This window comes from Salmo salar, chromosome 25 (assembly GCF_965601325.2).
Source record: "Salmo salar chromosome 25, fSalSal1, whole genome shotgun sequence".
Taxonomy (NCBI): Eukaryota; Metazoa; Chordata; class Actinopteri; order Salmoniformes; family Salmonidae; genus Salmo; species Salmo salar.
The window spans coordinates 16,207,687-16,223,064 of record NC_138315.1 but is presented as its reverse complement, the minus strand read 5'-3'; the positions used below and the strand labels follow the sequence as shown (position 1 = coordinate 16,223,064).

Genomic DNA, 15,378 nt, shown 5'->3' with positions numbered 1-15,378 from the left:
CCTACAATTCCAGTTCTAATGTTATCGTTGCCAAATCCTGATATTTTCCCACGGGTGAACCAATCCAATCATTTTCACGGGGGAAATAAATCCTAAATTGAACAAAAGAACAAAACCAGAACAGAAAAAATATACATTATTATCTGACAACGTACATCTGTATAAATATGCCCACTTGTTAAACATGCAGGGAGGAGTCTACATTTGAAAACTGTTGCAGGCTTTGTATCGACTTCCTTTGTTATTCTTGAAATGTTTATATCAACCTATTTGCATGTAATTATAATGAGAAACGTCACTATGGTATATTCAAAAGAATTACATAATTTAGAAATATAGGCCTTAACACCTTTTTAACTTCGTGTTAAAAACAATTAATGATTGTTATAGGCTACAATGATCACATATAGGCCTACACATTTTTACCACTAATAAAATATGTTTAAAGTGGCTATTGGATATAGTTTTCTTTCGTTGGGGGTATTTTTTTCCTACTCCACAAACCATGCCAACGTTTGATTGAAATAGTCTAACAAGAATATAAGTCTACCACTCCTCTATAAATAGGCCCATATTCAAATATTTTTGTAATATAATCATGTCGTTTAAACAATTATTGATTCCTTATACAAACCTTGACATCCATGTCACTATATAATGAATAATCATCAAATCATTTAAATTTAGTCTTAGAAATGAATTTAGGCAATATAGAATTTCAGTAGAAACCAGTACACTAGGCCTAAGTCTGCTCAATGTTACACCAAATAGTAAATAGTTAATAAATAGTCAGTAAAGACACTCAACTGATTCAAAAGCCCATTGACAAATTAGCACAAAATGGAAACGCTATTGCACTTGAACATCACTCTTGAACTTGCTGTCTGGGCTTATGGTAGACCTTTCCTCCATCTAAAAGCCTTTGGACACGCAAAGTTGCATTTTTCAAATAAAGTACACTCTTAGAAAAAAAATGTTATTTGGGTTTATATATAGAACCTTTCGGTTATTTTGACGAGATGAAATAACCCTTTACTAAAAAAGGTTATATATATTAACCTGAAGGCAAAGAAGCTTGAGGGTTCTATCCCTTTCCCAGAGTGCAATGTGGATTTTAGCCAACAACAGGAAACAAAAGCTAACACAGTCATATCAAACTCTGAAATGTCAGCTAACTAGCTGTCTTTTCACTTGTTTTTTTTTTTTTGTTTTTTTTGCATTGGCAGGTATATCCATATTGATTCTGCTGCTGCATGATTTCACCTGGTCAGAAAAAGGCTAGCTGTCTCGTCCGGAAACAGGCAGGGGGAGATCGAAATCATATTCTGCAACATTGTTGCCGAGGTCAAAGTGGCAGACAGCAAGGTTCATACAAACCTCTGCTGTTGCAAACTAAATGCTACATAGAAGCAAGAGGAAATAATGCGTTTAATAAAAGTATACACTCTTAGATTAAAACAAAAATAATCGCGTTCTATATAGGCATCAACGGCCATTCCAGCATGAAGACGCAAGTGCAAGGTTGTTGCAAATACCCTACCAATATGCACGTCATTTTTACATTTATTAAGTTAAGCAAAGTTGATTATTTAATTGAAACACGTTGGGCCATAATCATATAATGAACTAAAGGCTAGGTAGATAAGGTTATTTCAGAATCAGCTAATGCTAGACAGGAAAAAGCTTATGGGATAGGCTACTTTAATTAGCCACTTTAGAAGATAGCTAGCTAGCTAACTATTACAAATAAATGTACATGTTTGTTATTGAATATGCCAAACAGAGCTATAGACTACAGCATGACATTGTCAATTATCTAATTGTTACTTTATTTCAGTATTTCAGTGTTGAGTCAGAGGACTATGTTTCATGAAGGCATTGGAATACTGTTGCTGACCTCTGTTGAACTCACGTGGTGGGCAGTGGGCTGACTGAAAGGAGGTATGTAGCTATCTCAATGATTTAGAATAAATTATTTATAATAAGTCTTGATGATTCAATAGCCTAGTTAATCATTAGCCTACATTACTTTTAAAAATACTATCAATGTTTTGCTGTCTGACAGTAACCCACCTATCAGGGTCTGCTGCTGACAACAACTGCATGTAAATTGTTTTTCTACATTCTAATAATTATACTGTATCTGCATATCTGAGCATTTGCTCCTTTTTTCTTCTTCTTAGGAACCAGCCAGGCAACAACCCATAAGCTACTGTAGGCCTACTGTTCCGTAAAGAAGTCTGCCAGAGTGGGGTACCAAGATTGACATAGGTCATCATTCAAACAAAGATCCCTCCCTGGTCTTCAGTGCATATTTCCAAACTACAGTATGTTTGCATAGATGCGGTAAAGATGTGAATGGAACTCGACCAAAATAATGGAAATGCCATTTAAACGCGTGTGGGAAAGATGCTGTGGGGGAAAGATCCCAAATCTCCTCATTGCCCAGGGGCGTCATGCACCCCCAAACAACCTGAGTGGGTACAAAGTACGTGAAGATGACTGGGGGGGTGGTCAGTAGGGGGGCTACGCCCCCGGTCCGTAAAATTGAGAATTTAGCATTTTTCAAAAACCTGAAACAGCTTCTTCCTGCAATCTAGAGTCATACTCATTCGATTTAATTCTATGTAAAAACATTTTTTATATTTTTTTGCGTATCTCTGCATACCTCTTGAGCTGTCTGTATCTTTCTGACTGGTGGTTTAAAAAAAAAAAAAAAACTAAATATGCTTCGCTGCATCTCTGCTGAAATCTGGGTAAAAGATTGAAAGGAATGTGAGTCTTATTCAGTACATTTAGTTTTTGCTTGCTTTTATAAAGTCTACCAACCTTGCCAGCAGGCATGCCAGCTAAGATAGAGTAGCTAGCTTGTCTAACTAACTTGATTGATAGCCTGAAATTGCTTTTTGGTAGCTAATTATAGGGTTGGGAGATAGGTTCCCAATCTTGGCTAGCTAAAGCCAACTTCATAAAATTGCTAAGTGGCTAGTGGTATTACAAAAAGATAATGATTCTTATTATTATTATTTTAACCTGTTGGGGATAGGGGGCAGTATTTGCACGGCCGGATAAAAAACGAACCCGATTTAATCTGGTTACTACTCCTGCCCAGTAACTAGAATATGCATATAATTGTTTGATTTGGATAGAAAACACCCTAAAGTTTCGAAAACTGTTTGAATGGTGTCTGTGAGTATAACAGAACTCATTTGGCAGGCCAAAACCTGAGAAGATTCCAAACAAGAAGCGCTCTCTCTGACTATTTATTGGCCTTCTTGATCATCTCTAACCAAAACAGGGGATCTCTGGCATAACGTGACATTTTCTAATGCTCCCATAGGCTCTCAGAAGGCGCCAGAACGATGAATGGTGACTTTGCAGGCCATGGCTGAAAAACAGTAGCGCATTTGGATAGTGGTCGATCTGAGAACAATGAGACTGAGGCGCGTGCACAAGCCGACACCATGTTTTCATTTTTTCATCTTTGAACGAAAACAGGGTTTCCCGGTCGGAATATTATCGCTTTTTTACGAGAAAAATCGCATAAAAATTGATTTTAAACAGCGTTTGACATGCTTCGAAGTACGGTAATGGAATATTTAGATTTTTTTTGTCAAGAAACGCGTCGGGCGCGTCACCCTTCTTTACCCTTCGGATAGTGTCTTGAACGCACGAACAAAACGCCGCTATTTGGATATAACTATGGATTATTTGGAACCAAACCAACATTTGTTATTGAAGTAGAAGTCCTGGGAGTGCATTCTGACGAAGAACAGCAAAGGTAATCCAATTTTTCTAATAGTAAATCAGAGTTTGGTGAGGGCTAAACTTGGTGGGTGTCAAAATAGCTAGCCTGTGATGGCCGGGCTATCTACTCAGAATATTGAAAAATGTGCTTTCACCGAAAAGCTATTTTAAAATCGGACATAGCGATTGCATAAAGGAGTTCTGTATCTATAATTCTTAAAATAATTGTTATGTTTTTTGTGAACGTTTATCGTGAGTAATTTAGTAAATTCACCGGAAGTGTTCGGTGGGAATGCTAGTCACATGCTAGTCACATGCTAATGTAAAAAGCTGGTTTTTGATATAAATATGAACTTGATTGAACAAAACATGCATGTATTGTATAACATAATGTCCTAGGGGTGTCATCTGATGAAGATCATCAAAGGTTAGTGCTACATTTAGCTGTGGTTTTGGTTTTTGTGACATTATATGCTAGCTTGAAAAATGGGTGTCTGATTATTTCTGGCTGGGTACTCTGCTGACATAATCTAATGTTTTGCTTTCGTTGTAAAGCCTTTTTGAAATCGGACAGTGTGGTTAGATTAACGAGAGTCTTGTCTTTAAAATGGTGTAAAATAGTCATATGTTTGAGAAATTGAAGTAATAGCATTTCTAAGGTATTTGAATATCGCGCCACGGGATTCCACTGGCTGTTGAGTAGGTGGGACGCAAGCGTAGAGGTTAACCTCATAGCCCATAGAGGTTAACAGGACAAATCTGAGGGGACAAGTGCCCCTGTGCCCCCTATGGGCATGACACCGCTGTTGTCCCCCAGCAAAATTTGTCTACATTTAGGCTATTATTTATATGTGTATTTCACACTATTTTGAGGTAAAAAAAATCTGAGTATAATGCCTATTACAAAGGGAAACCCAGCCTCTAGCTGCCCAGTGACACAAGCTAAATGCCTTCTATGCTCTCTGCGAGGCAAGCAACACTGAACTATGTATGAGAGCACCAGCTGTTCCAGACGACTGTGTGATCACACTCTCCGTAGCCGATGTGAGTAAGATTTTTAAACAGGTTAACGTTCACAAGGTCACAAGGCCAGACAGATTACCAGGACACATACTCAGATTATGCGCTGACCAGCTGACAAGTGTCTTCACTGACATTTTCAACCTCTCCCTGACCCAGTCTGTAATACCTACACCATAGTCACTGTGCCCAAGAAAGCCAAGGTAACCTATCTAAATGACTATTGCCCCTTAGCACTCACATCTCTAGCCATGAAATGCTTTGAAAGGCTGGTCATGGCTCACATCAACACCATCATCCCAGACACCCTGGACCCAATGCAATTCATATACCGCCTCAACAGATCCACAGATGACGCAATCTCTATTGAACTCAGCGTTCAACACCATAGTGCCTTCCAAGCTCATCACCAAACTAAGGACCCTGGGATTAAACAGCTCCCTCTGCAACTGGATCATGAGCTTCCTGACGGGCCACACCTAGGTGGTGAGGGAAGGCAATAACACATCCGCCACACTGACCCTTAACACTGGGGCCCCTCAGGGGTGCATGCTTAGTCCCCTCCTGTACTCCCTGCTCACCCATGACTATGTGGCCGCTTACGACTCCAACACCATCAATAAGTTTGCAGACAATACGACAGTGGTAAGTCTTATCACAGGCAACAATTAGACTGCCTACTGGGAGGAGGTCAGAGACCTGGCAGTGTGATGCCAGGACAACAACCTCTCCCTCAACGTTAGCAAGACAAAGGAGCTGATCGTGGATTACAGGAAACGGAGGGCCAAGCACGCCTCCATTCACATCGATTGGCATGTAGTGGAGCGGGTTGAGAGCATCAAGTTCCTTGTGTCCACATCACATGGTCCAAACACAACAACACAGTCATGAAGAGGGCACGACAACACCTCTTCCCCCTCAGGAGGCTGAAAAGATTTGGCATGGGCCCTCAGATCCTCAAAAAGTTATACAGCTGCACCATCTTGACTGGCTGCATCACTGCTTGATATGGCAACTGCTTGGTATCCAACCGCAAGGCGCTACAGAGGGTAGTGTGTACGGCCCAGTACATCACCAGGGCCGAGGTCCCTGCCATCCATGATCTCGATACCAGACGGTGTCAGAGGAAGGCACTAAAAATTGTCAATGACTCCAGCCACCCAAGTCATAGACTGTTCTCTCTGCTACCGCATGGTAAGCGGTACTGGAGCACCAAGTCTGGGACCAAAAGGCTCCTGGACAGCTTCTAACACCAAGCCATAAGCCTGCTGAACAGTTAATCAAATGACTACCCGGACTATTTGCATTGACCCCCTTATTTATTTTGCGCAGACTCTCTTGCACTGGCTCTATGCAGACTCATTCTACCCACACACTCACACATACTACACTGACACTCCAACACACACACACACACACACACACACACACACACACACACACACACACACACACACACACACACACACCCACACACACACACACACACACACACACACACACACACACACACACACACACACACACACACACACACACACACACACACACACTTTCTTTCTCTTCAAACACCCTGCTGCTACTCTGTTTATTATCTATCTTGATTGCCTAGTGACTTTTACCCCTACCTACATGTACATATTACCTCAATCACCTCAACAACTCATACCCCAGCACATTGACTCGGTACACGTGCTCTTTGTAAATATATTTTATTGTGTTTCTATTTAGTTGTTGTTTTTTTGTGCTCAAGTTCTTAGTTTTTAACTCTGCATTGTTGGGAAAGGGCTCGTAAGTAAGCATTTCACAATAAAGTCTACACCTATTTTATTCGGTGCATGTGGCAAATTAAAATATATTCCATTTGATGTCATCATCGCCAATTAACTGCATTACAGTTAAAAACGACTGACTACCACCACCAATTTCTGTAAGCGTGTATTCATGGAAGCCGCGGGAAGTCAGGTTCCCCAAAATATGGACCAATTCAAACATACAAAAAATAATATTTTTTTTTCTCTGTGTTTCATAGTTTTCCTTCAATTTGCTAGAGGCTGAAAGTAATCTCACAGGAGCAAGAGAAACAGCGCCCCTCTGTCTCTCTATGTGTCGGTCATCTATCTGATGCTGTCTGGTCCAAACGAGTATGACATTATTGCCGCCCGCAGCATTGAAGGCAAGGGAAGCAAGTGAGCATCTGGCCTCCCTTGACAAAAAAAGTATAAAAAAATGTACAATCAGCGTTGAGCTAAACTTAGCGAGCTCAGCTGTGAATGGTCCTGGCGCACCAAAATAAGTGTCAATGGAAGCAAACTTGGATTTGGCGTCACTCCTATCAAATCCCATTGAGAGCATAAGTCATTCACAGAAAAACTTGAACTGTTGCATCTCATTGTGTCGTTCTCCTCCGTTGGCTAGGTAGCAAGCTAGCTAAAATTAGCCCTTTCCTGAATTAGCCATGGATGGAGATAGTGATTTTGACTTGTGGTTTTACTTAATTCTCCGTACTGGCAAATGATTATAACGGCGATTCTGATCCAACCATAAATTCATTCATTGTGCCCCTGGCCTGAGAGGATGGAAGTTCAATATGTAGCTATATGTAGAAGGCTAATGTTAACTAGCTAATGTTACCCATGAATGAATGTTAGGGCTAGCGAGCAAGAATTTTAGCTAGGTAGCCTAGGACAACAAAAAAATAAAAGCGTGTAAGAGTGATAAACAGTTTCATCAACATGAAAGAGAGGAGGATGACATTGGCGTTTCTCTGCATGTAGGGTTAGACAACATGTTTTTCTACTTGCACGAACGCGAACGCACACACACACACACATGTAGACAGAAATCAGAACCATGGACAACCACATCCTATTTAGCTTAGCTTACGTTGATTGGACTAAATTGTATTGGGTTTCTTTTAGATGTCACTGTATTCGATTAAGCATGATGTTGAAATGTTGAAGTTGAAATGGTGCAGGAATAGTGGAGGCAGCTCCTGTTTTCTTTGCTACTTGCGGTAAATCTCAGTGGTTCTAAATCAGTAGTTGTTTAGTGGTCTGAAAATGTCTGAAAAATGTACTTGCTTGACCATGCTGTAGGTCATGTAACTGTTACTGTACATGCAATATGCTTTGTGGACTTCACTGGACAGAGGTTGCTATCGGGCTTTGTGATAAAACAAGGGTGTGGTTGAATGTATTCTGCCACTGTCTTCTTATTGGCTCGGCATTTAGGCCTATAAATCACAGTCGCAAGGCATATGAATTAACAGGTTATAGAGCAAACAACGCAATTATCACAACACATAGGTTGTAATGTGTTTTTTGGGGGGACTTGGCTTCCCAAGTGATTTTACCCACGCACCACTACTGGTTAAAACACTTGTAAGCCTAAATTCCGTCACTATAAGAAAACTGGGCCCAGCCTTCTCCACTCAAATCTTACCTTAACGTTTGAATTATTCCACAACACTGAAAACGGATCAACTCCTAGCGAGATATTACAACCTGTAGCTGCAAATAAGGAGGCGGCTTATTATGCTTACCCAATAATAATACACTAGGCTAAATCACAGATTGCACACGTCATTGCGCAAATCTTGTCACACGTCATTAAACCTATCACAGACAGTACCCTCGTGGAAAAATACAACGCAATATGATTTCAATATGGTTTAAATATAGGCCTGTAGGCGCATGTACTTATATTTTAAAGCAGTCATTTAATTTTTCATTTGAAACATCGTTTAACCTTTCACTTGTTTGTAACAATTGCAAATACTTTCGCAACTTAATATTTGTAGTCAACTTCGTTCTTAAGTTATCCGCGGTCACAGTCAGACAGATAGCCTACCTAGCCTAAACATCGTGATTCTATGTTTAGCGTTGATTATGTATGAACAAAGTGACGCAGAACTGCAAAAAAAAACACAAAACGATGCATTTTGGCTGCTCTAACAAGCGGTCTGGTTCACTCGTAGATGTGCGAAGGTTTTTGAGCAACGTTACTGACGAAAACTCTGAGAAACAGCGACTACTTAAGATACATCGTAATATGGTTCTAACGATGATCTTAACGCTACAAAGGCTGTGTGAAACGAGGCCCAGATTTGTTTGAATGTGCGTTATTCCGCCGTCCTTTTTCAATCCCACGGGGTCTACGTTCCATTGATCTCTTTACCGCATCTATATAATTACAATCTCTAAACTATGCTGGTATTATTTTGTCCATAATTTAATTGTTTAATATATTGTAGGCTATTCTTAGCTAGAAATATTACTCTTCATTAGAAGCCACAATTCATGAATGGCACCATACATGATTCTATCTGGAACCAATGTTGGTTCAGTGAAGAAGGATCCCTAGGGTTCTGATAAAAGAACCACATACAAGGGTCCTATATAGAACTTTTAAGGGTTCCATATCTGAAACAAGTGATATAACCCTTTTTGGTTCAATATGGAACGTTTTTTTCTAAGAGTGTAAGGAAAGGTTTGAAACAATAATCATGCAACACACATCATAGCTCCCTCCACTTCAAAAGTGAAGACGGTTACAGTTCCTTCATATATCCCGTGTTTCTGAAGGCAACAACAGTGTCACAAACATAATATACGTGTCTATGAATATTCGAAACTAGTTGAATTCCTAACCGGTCAACTCGGTCAATGTCGAATGTGAGCTTTGGCTGTGAGTCTCCGGTTTGGGGCACAGTGGTTGCGTTCTGTTAAGCTAATGAATAGGAGACGGCTAAACCTTCAACCACACAGACTCCGCTCTTAAGGGTGGTAGCCTGCAATGGTATAAAGTTATCACTAGATGGCTCTATCAGTTTGCATTGAAAAGGAATTCATAAATTGTGGAGACGACTGAATATCCACCCCAGTCAAAAGCCAGTTCTAGCGCGTTTGCCATCACCTGGCCTTAAACGACTTCCCTTAACGACCTCGAATGGTGCTTTCCAACCTACGCTTTTGTCTTTGACTTCTACTCAAACGGGTGTCTCACTGTAAAACTTGAGAGAAGTGAGACAGCAGAATTTGTCCACCTTAAGCACACTAACTTCAAGGACATCATCAATGAGTCACAAGTGTAACAATTATGCGTGATGAAGAGCTTTGGGAATAGAGGTCCTTAATTGAAGTTAGGTAAATAGGTCTAAAATAAAATAGATAACGCTGAATTATTCCAATGATAGCACCTAAGTATCATGGTGGCTGATGCATCTAGGCCTACAATAAATCTGACACAGAGTATATATTTAAATATAAATATGGCTCTGGTCTGACAAATTCAAATACTACATATTGTATAAGCACATCATAATATGAATCAACCAATAATTATACTATTTGTTTCATTGTAAGCAATTTCATGAATAAATAATTGTTATATTTGAGTATTGTTACAATACTCCATACGGCTTTTACTAACAAATGACAGCTAGCCTATTTCAGGTGACATAATAGTCTATTCATGGTTCGTAAAGGAAAAACACGAAGGCTACATGGCTTTTATACTGACAAAATGACAGTTATATCAGGTGATATAATAGCCTATTCATGCATCAATGAATTCGGCCATTGTTCATTGTTTAGCCCAAAAAACGGTATTCTAATTCCAACGATTGAGCTAGTCCACGTTATTTTTCTCAAAACATCCACAATGTTTGTGTTTTTAATGAATTCCCTAATTCCCATTCCACTTCTACAAATATTTAAGAAGCCCATATGACATAGTTTTCATTATAAACTGGGTGGTTCGAGCCCTGAATGCTGATTGGCTGACACCCATGGTATTCGGTCTGATATACCACGGCTTTGACAAAACAATTATTTCGACTGATCTAATTCCGTTGGTAACCAGTTTATACTAGCAATAAGGCACCTCGGGGGGTTGTGGTATATGGCCAATATACCACGGCTAAGGGCTGTATCCAGGCACTCCGCATTGCGTCGTATGAAATGAACAGCCCAAAGCCGTGGTATATTGGCCATATACCACACCCCTCGAGCCCTATTGCTTAAAATTATCACAGTACAGAGCGACTACAATTCTTTTAACCCGTCACATTGACTCCAAAAGGTTAGCCCATATGATTTTAGATGGATCACAGTGTATAGCCTTGTACATCACGGGAAGGACTTCCGCCTCAAGCGTTGTGATAATCCAGGGAAACTCTGGGGGGCGCCAAAGGACGCGTAGACGACGTTTCCAGGCCGCTCTGGTACATTACCTTACCGAATACAAGATCCATTCCCGATAACCTTAGCTATAAGAGCATTCTCCCTCTAAATCTGAGACAGAGCATCACCTCGATGTATTCTTAACATTAAATCGAGTTTTTCAAATAATAGCGATCTACAGGCAGCACATCGGGAGACTAATCATCACGATATTAGGCTAATACCACAAGCTATGATAACAGAAAACACAATGTAATTGCAGCCTGTCCAACATATACCTTTGACTATAGGATAGTTCTAAAATATGCACGACACCAAATAATATAAAATAAGCCTGATTATAATACAAGTCCAAACCTGCAGTAAAATAGGTAGTATTTCACCAGGAGGGGTTTAAATTAGCACAATTACACATCATTATTCCACGATTGAAAATAACAAATACATAAGAAAAAAACAAGTATTCGTCAGGCATAATTTAACTCCGTAGGCCTACTGAAGCAATGAGGATAATATAAGACTACCTTAAAGGGTCAATTCGCAGTTGAAACAATAACAAAGCGACTCCCTGCCACTGTTTGGGTAAAAAGCAGAAGGATGGGGATGGAAAATTGAACCACTCTCAAATTCAGACAGAGTTATGGGTGCAAGGGCTAACCATCCATAATATCAAAATTATAGTTTTAACCATGTTTTGAGGCTACACAGTGTTTGTTTAAATTTGATTTGTTTACCAACAGTGGAGTAAAACAAGCTTATATTTGGGGTTATGATGGGGTACGACAGTTGAACTAAGCTTATGAGGCATTTAGAATAAATTCTTCGAGATTTAGTATAATTAATTTATACGTCTAAAAATGCATGTAGCAACTGCAGATTGCCCCTTTAAAGAAACTGCTAACATCACAAGCATATGGCACATGTTATAACTTCCTGTTTTATCTGCATTGTTTAAAATATAGTGGAATGATGATCTCAAAATGTATATTTATTACAATGAGGAGTGTAAAACAAACATGGCAAAAATGATTAGGACAAATTCACATGATCATAAAAGTGAAATTCGGTTCAGAATTATCCCTATCATATCTCGCATTTAAATGCCATTAAATGGATTTCACAAAATAACTTTCCGTAATAATGTACCAGTCGAGAATGCCTCAGTGAAATTATCGATGGAGAAAGTCAGAATAAAAGAGAAAGACAAACAGACTGAGGGGCAAAGAGAACAGAAGGGAGAAACAATAGAGAATCAAAGCATAATGATATTCCTAAATGAAGAGGGAAATGTTGCCGCGCTCATTTTATTAATCAGACTGTCAATTTCACCCCAGAGGCCAAACCCAAGAGCAATCTTAAACAGACTCAGATCAACCCAGGGACACGCGCTCCACTCCTCACTTCTCCTCTTCCTCTCCACTTGGATATATATTCGTCTGACCGCAGGCCGCCTCCATCATCAACTGACAGCCTTCTCGTATTTATTTGCTTATAAACCTGTTACAATAAATGATCATTCGAGCAGCGTCACGCGCACCTTAACGACGAGCAGCAACCACTTTTTTGATGAATGACATTTTGGGCTAGAAAGGATGCACGGGTCATTTTAAACAGTCATTCATTGCTCGCATTGGCATTCTTCAATTTTTTTTCCCCCGTCTCGCTCATAAAAAGGTGTTATATTATTTAGAGACAGTTGCTGAGCTGAAGGCGGATTAGCTCCGCCACAACTCATCGGAGCACCAGCCCTGGAAATTGTGTTTCTTTCTACAAGGCTTAATGATGGAGAGGATAAGAAAGGAGATGATTCTGATGGAGAGAGGTCTGCACAGTCCCGTGCCTGGGAAAAGGCTCTCGAATCTGTCAGACTCCGCTGGAAATTCAGTGTTGGAGGCCCTCGAAAATTCTCAGCATAGTGGTCGCCTAAGCCCGAGAATAAGTTCCGCCTCGCTTCATGGAAGTCTAGGGGATATTCCAACCAAAGGCAAGTTCGAAATCGACAGTATTTTCGGTACCCACCACAACAGCGAGAATACTTCCTCCGCGGAGATTTCATCCTCAGAAAGCAGAAAGAAAATTCACTTATACCCAGAAGTTTCTCAAGACTCAGATATGAACAGTGATGTGGAGGTGGGATGCCCATCGCATCGCTCTCCGAGCCAACACAAGGAAAACAACAACAAAGGTAACGTTCACTCTGAATTAAGATTTACTGACCATTTCAGTAAACATTTCAGAGAAATATATATTGTATGATATCTTAAAACCGAAAATGGATTACAATAAACATATCATCGTAATAACAATAATAAAAATAGCAACAGCAATAATAATAATGTAGGCTTATACAACAACTAATACTAGCTAATAATTGTATCTTTCATTTTCAAATATTTCACCGATATTGCTACAAAATTATTGCTTGTTAATTTGTCATTTATCTTATAGGCATCACCTCGCGTGAAAACATATTACATCAAGAAATGTATAATAGCCAACATACACAATACAACTTCTTATATAACCTATATGAAACTATCAAATAACTTTGCATATTTATTTCCTAAAGGGTTTTCTGACAATAATTCTGGAGGCTCCAACACAAGTTCATCCTCCCTTTCCAATCATAACGGCAATGGAATGAGCTCAAACATGTCAAACGCCGAGACTAGAAGGTACCGGACTGCATTCACCAGAGAACAAATAGGAAGACTGGAGAAGGAGTTTTACAGGGAAAATTATGTCTCAAGACCCAGAAGATGTGAACTGGCCGCATCACTCAATCTACCTGAAACTACAATAAAGGTATGTTCTCTTATATGCAGATTTGAATGTATATAGCTGTGCGTAATATATTCATTAAAATAATATTGTATCACAAATAGTTAGGACTATAGATTAGGCTACAATTATATTCAGATACACACTATGTTCAGATACACACTATATTCAGATACACACTATATTCAGATACACACGCAGATCAACGTTCATGTATCAAAACACACACACACACACACACACACACACACACACACACACACACACACACACACACACACACACACACACACACACCCTCATATACAACCCCCCCCCCCCCCCCCCCCCTCACACACACACACAGCAAATGTATAAACGAATCCGTTTGGTAATTCACAATCTGAGCAGGTGGCCTACTCGAATATAGTCTGAAATGAATCTGAAATGAATCTATGAATCTGAAAAATCACTGTCAGAGGCACTTCGTTGGACTTCATTTCTTCAACTAGCTGATTTGTTTAGGGTTCCCTAAAAATAAACATTCACAGAAAATTGTACATTGGCCTATAAATTTAAAACCCGTAATTCTATCAAACGCACATTAGCTATGTTTACGCAGTTTCTTTGTTATACTACACACGACTATTCTGAACACTGGGAGAATGCATGGAGAGTCGACCCGGTATTTTGTAATGCGTAAATACTGTGCTACCAGGCGGGTTGGATAGAATAGGGTCCCATTAAACATGAATGATAATTCTCTGTCTGTAGGTATGGTTCCAGAACAGGCGGATGAAGGATAAGAGGCAACGTTTGGCGATGTCTTGGCCTCATCCAGCAGATCCAAGCTTTTACACCTACATGATGACGCACGCGGCAGCCACCGGAAGTCTACCATACCCTTTCCATTCCCACATGCCTCTGCACTATTACCCGCACGTTGGTGTCACAGCAGCTGCCGCTGCCGCAGCTGCGTCTGGTGCTGCATCGTCACCTTTCGCTACCTCCATTCGCCCTCTCGATACTTTCCGTGCACTCTCCCATCCTTACTCACGCCCAGAGCTTCTCTGTGGCTTCAGGCACCCAGGACTTTATCAGTCACCCGCAGGCCTCAATAGCTCTGCGGCAGCATCAGCAGCAGCGGCAGCAGCAGCATGTGCAGCCGCGGTCAGCGCGCCATCAGCCACTGGCCCATGCTCGTGCCTCAGTTGTCACAGCAGCCAAGCGGCCAGTGCGCTAGGCTCCAGAAGTACCAACTCTGACTTCACCTGCACAGCATCTGGGCAAAGATCCGAGAGTGGATTTTTGCCGTATTCTGCAGCTGTCCTGAGCAAAACCTCGGTTCCATCACCAGATCAGAGAGAGGAATCTTCACTAAACAGATAACTCATCACTGGAACTTCAAAAACAAGTTCAGTTGCTCATGTTTTCTGCTCTGTGGTTAGTTTATACATCCATCTATGACTCCAATATTTGGGGGACAAATAACGGTAATTCCAAAACAATTAGGCTAACATAATTAGCAAACACTTAAATATTTGTTTTTACAATAAACAAAGATTTGCTAGGCACTAGGCTATTCGAAAAAAAAAATACAATAATGTTGCATTCAACAGAAATATCATGTTAGACGTTTTAAACTGACAAAAGTGTGAACATTGGT

The 15,378-nt window shown here is 40.2% G+C and overlaps 1 protein-coding gene across 1 annotated transcript; it reads left to right on the top strand.

The window, feature by feature from the left end:
- Window positions 1-12,731: 12,731 nt before the first annotated feature.
- Window positions 12,732-15,101, top strand: evx2a (even-skipped homeobox 2a). The gene is given in 3 exon segments (NM_001139549.1): window positions 12,732-13,137; window positions 13,522-13,757; window positions 14,487-15,101. Coding segments are annotated over 3 exon segments (1,257 nt in total).
- Window positions 15,102-15,378: the final 277 nt, after the last annotated feature.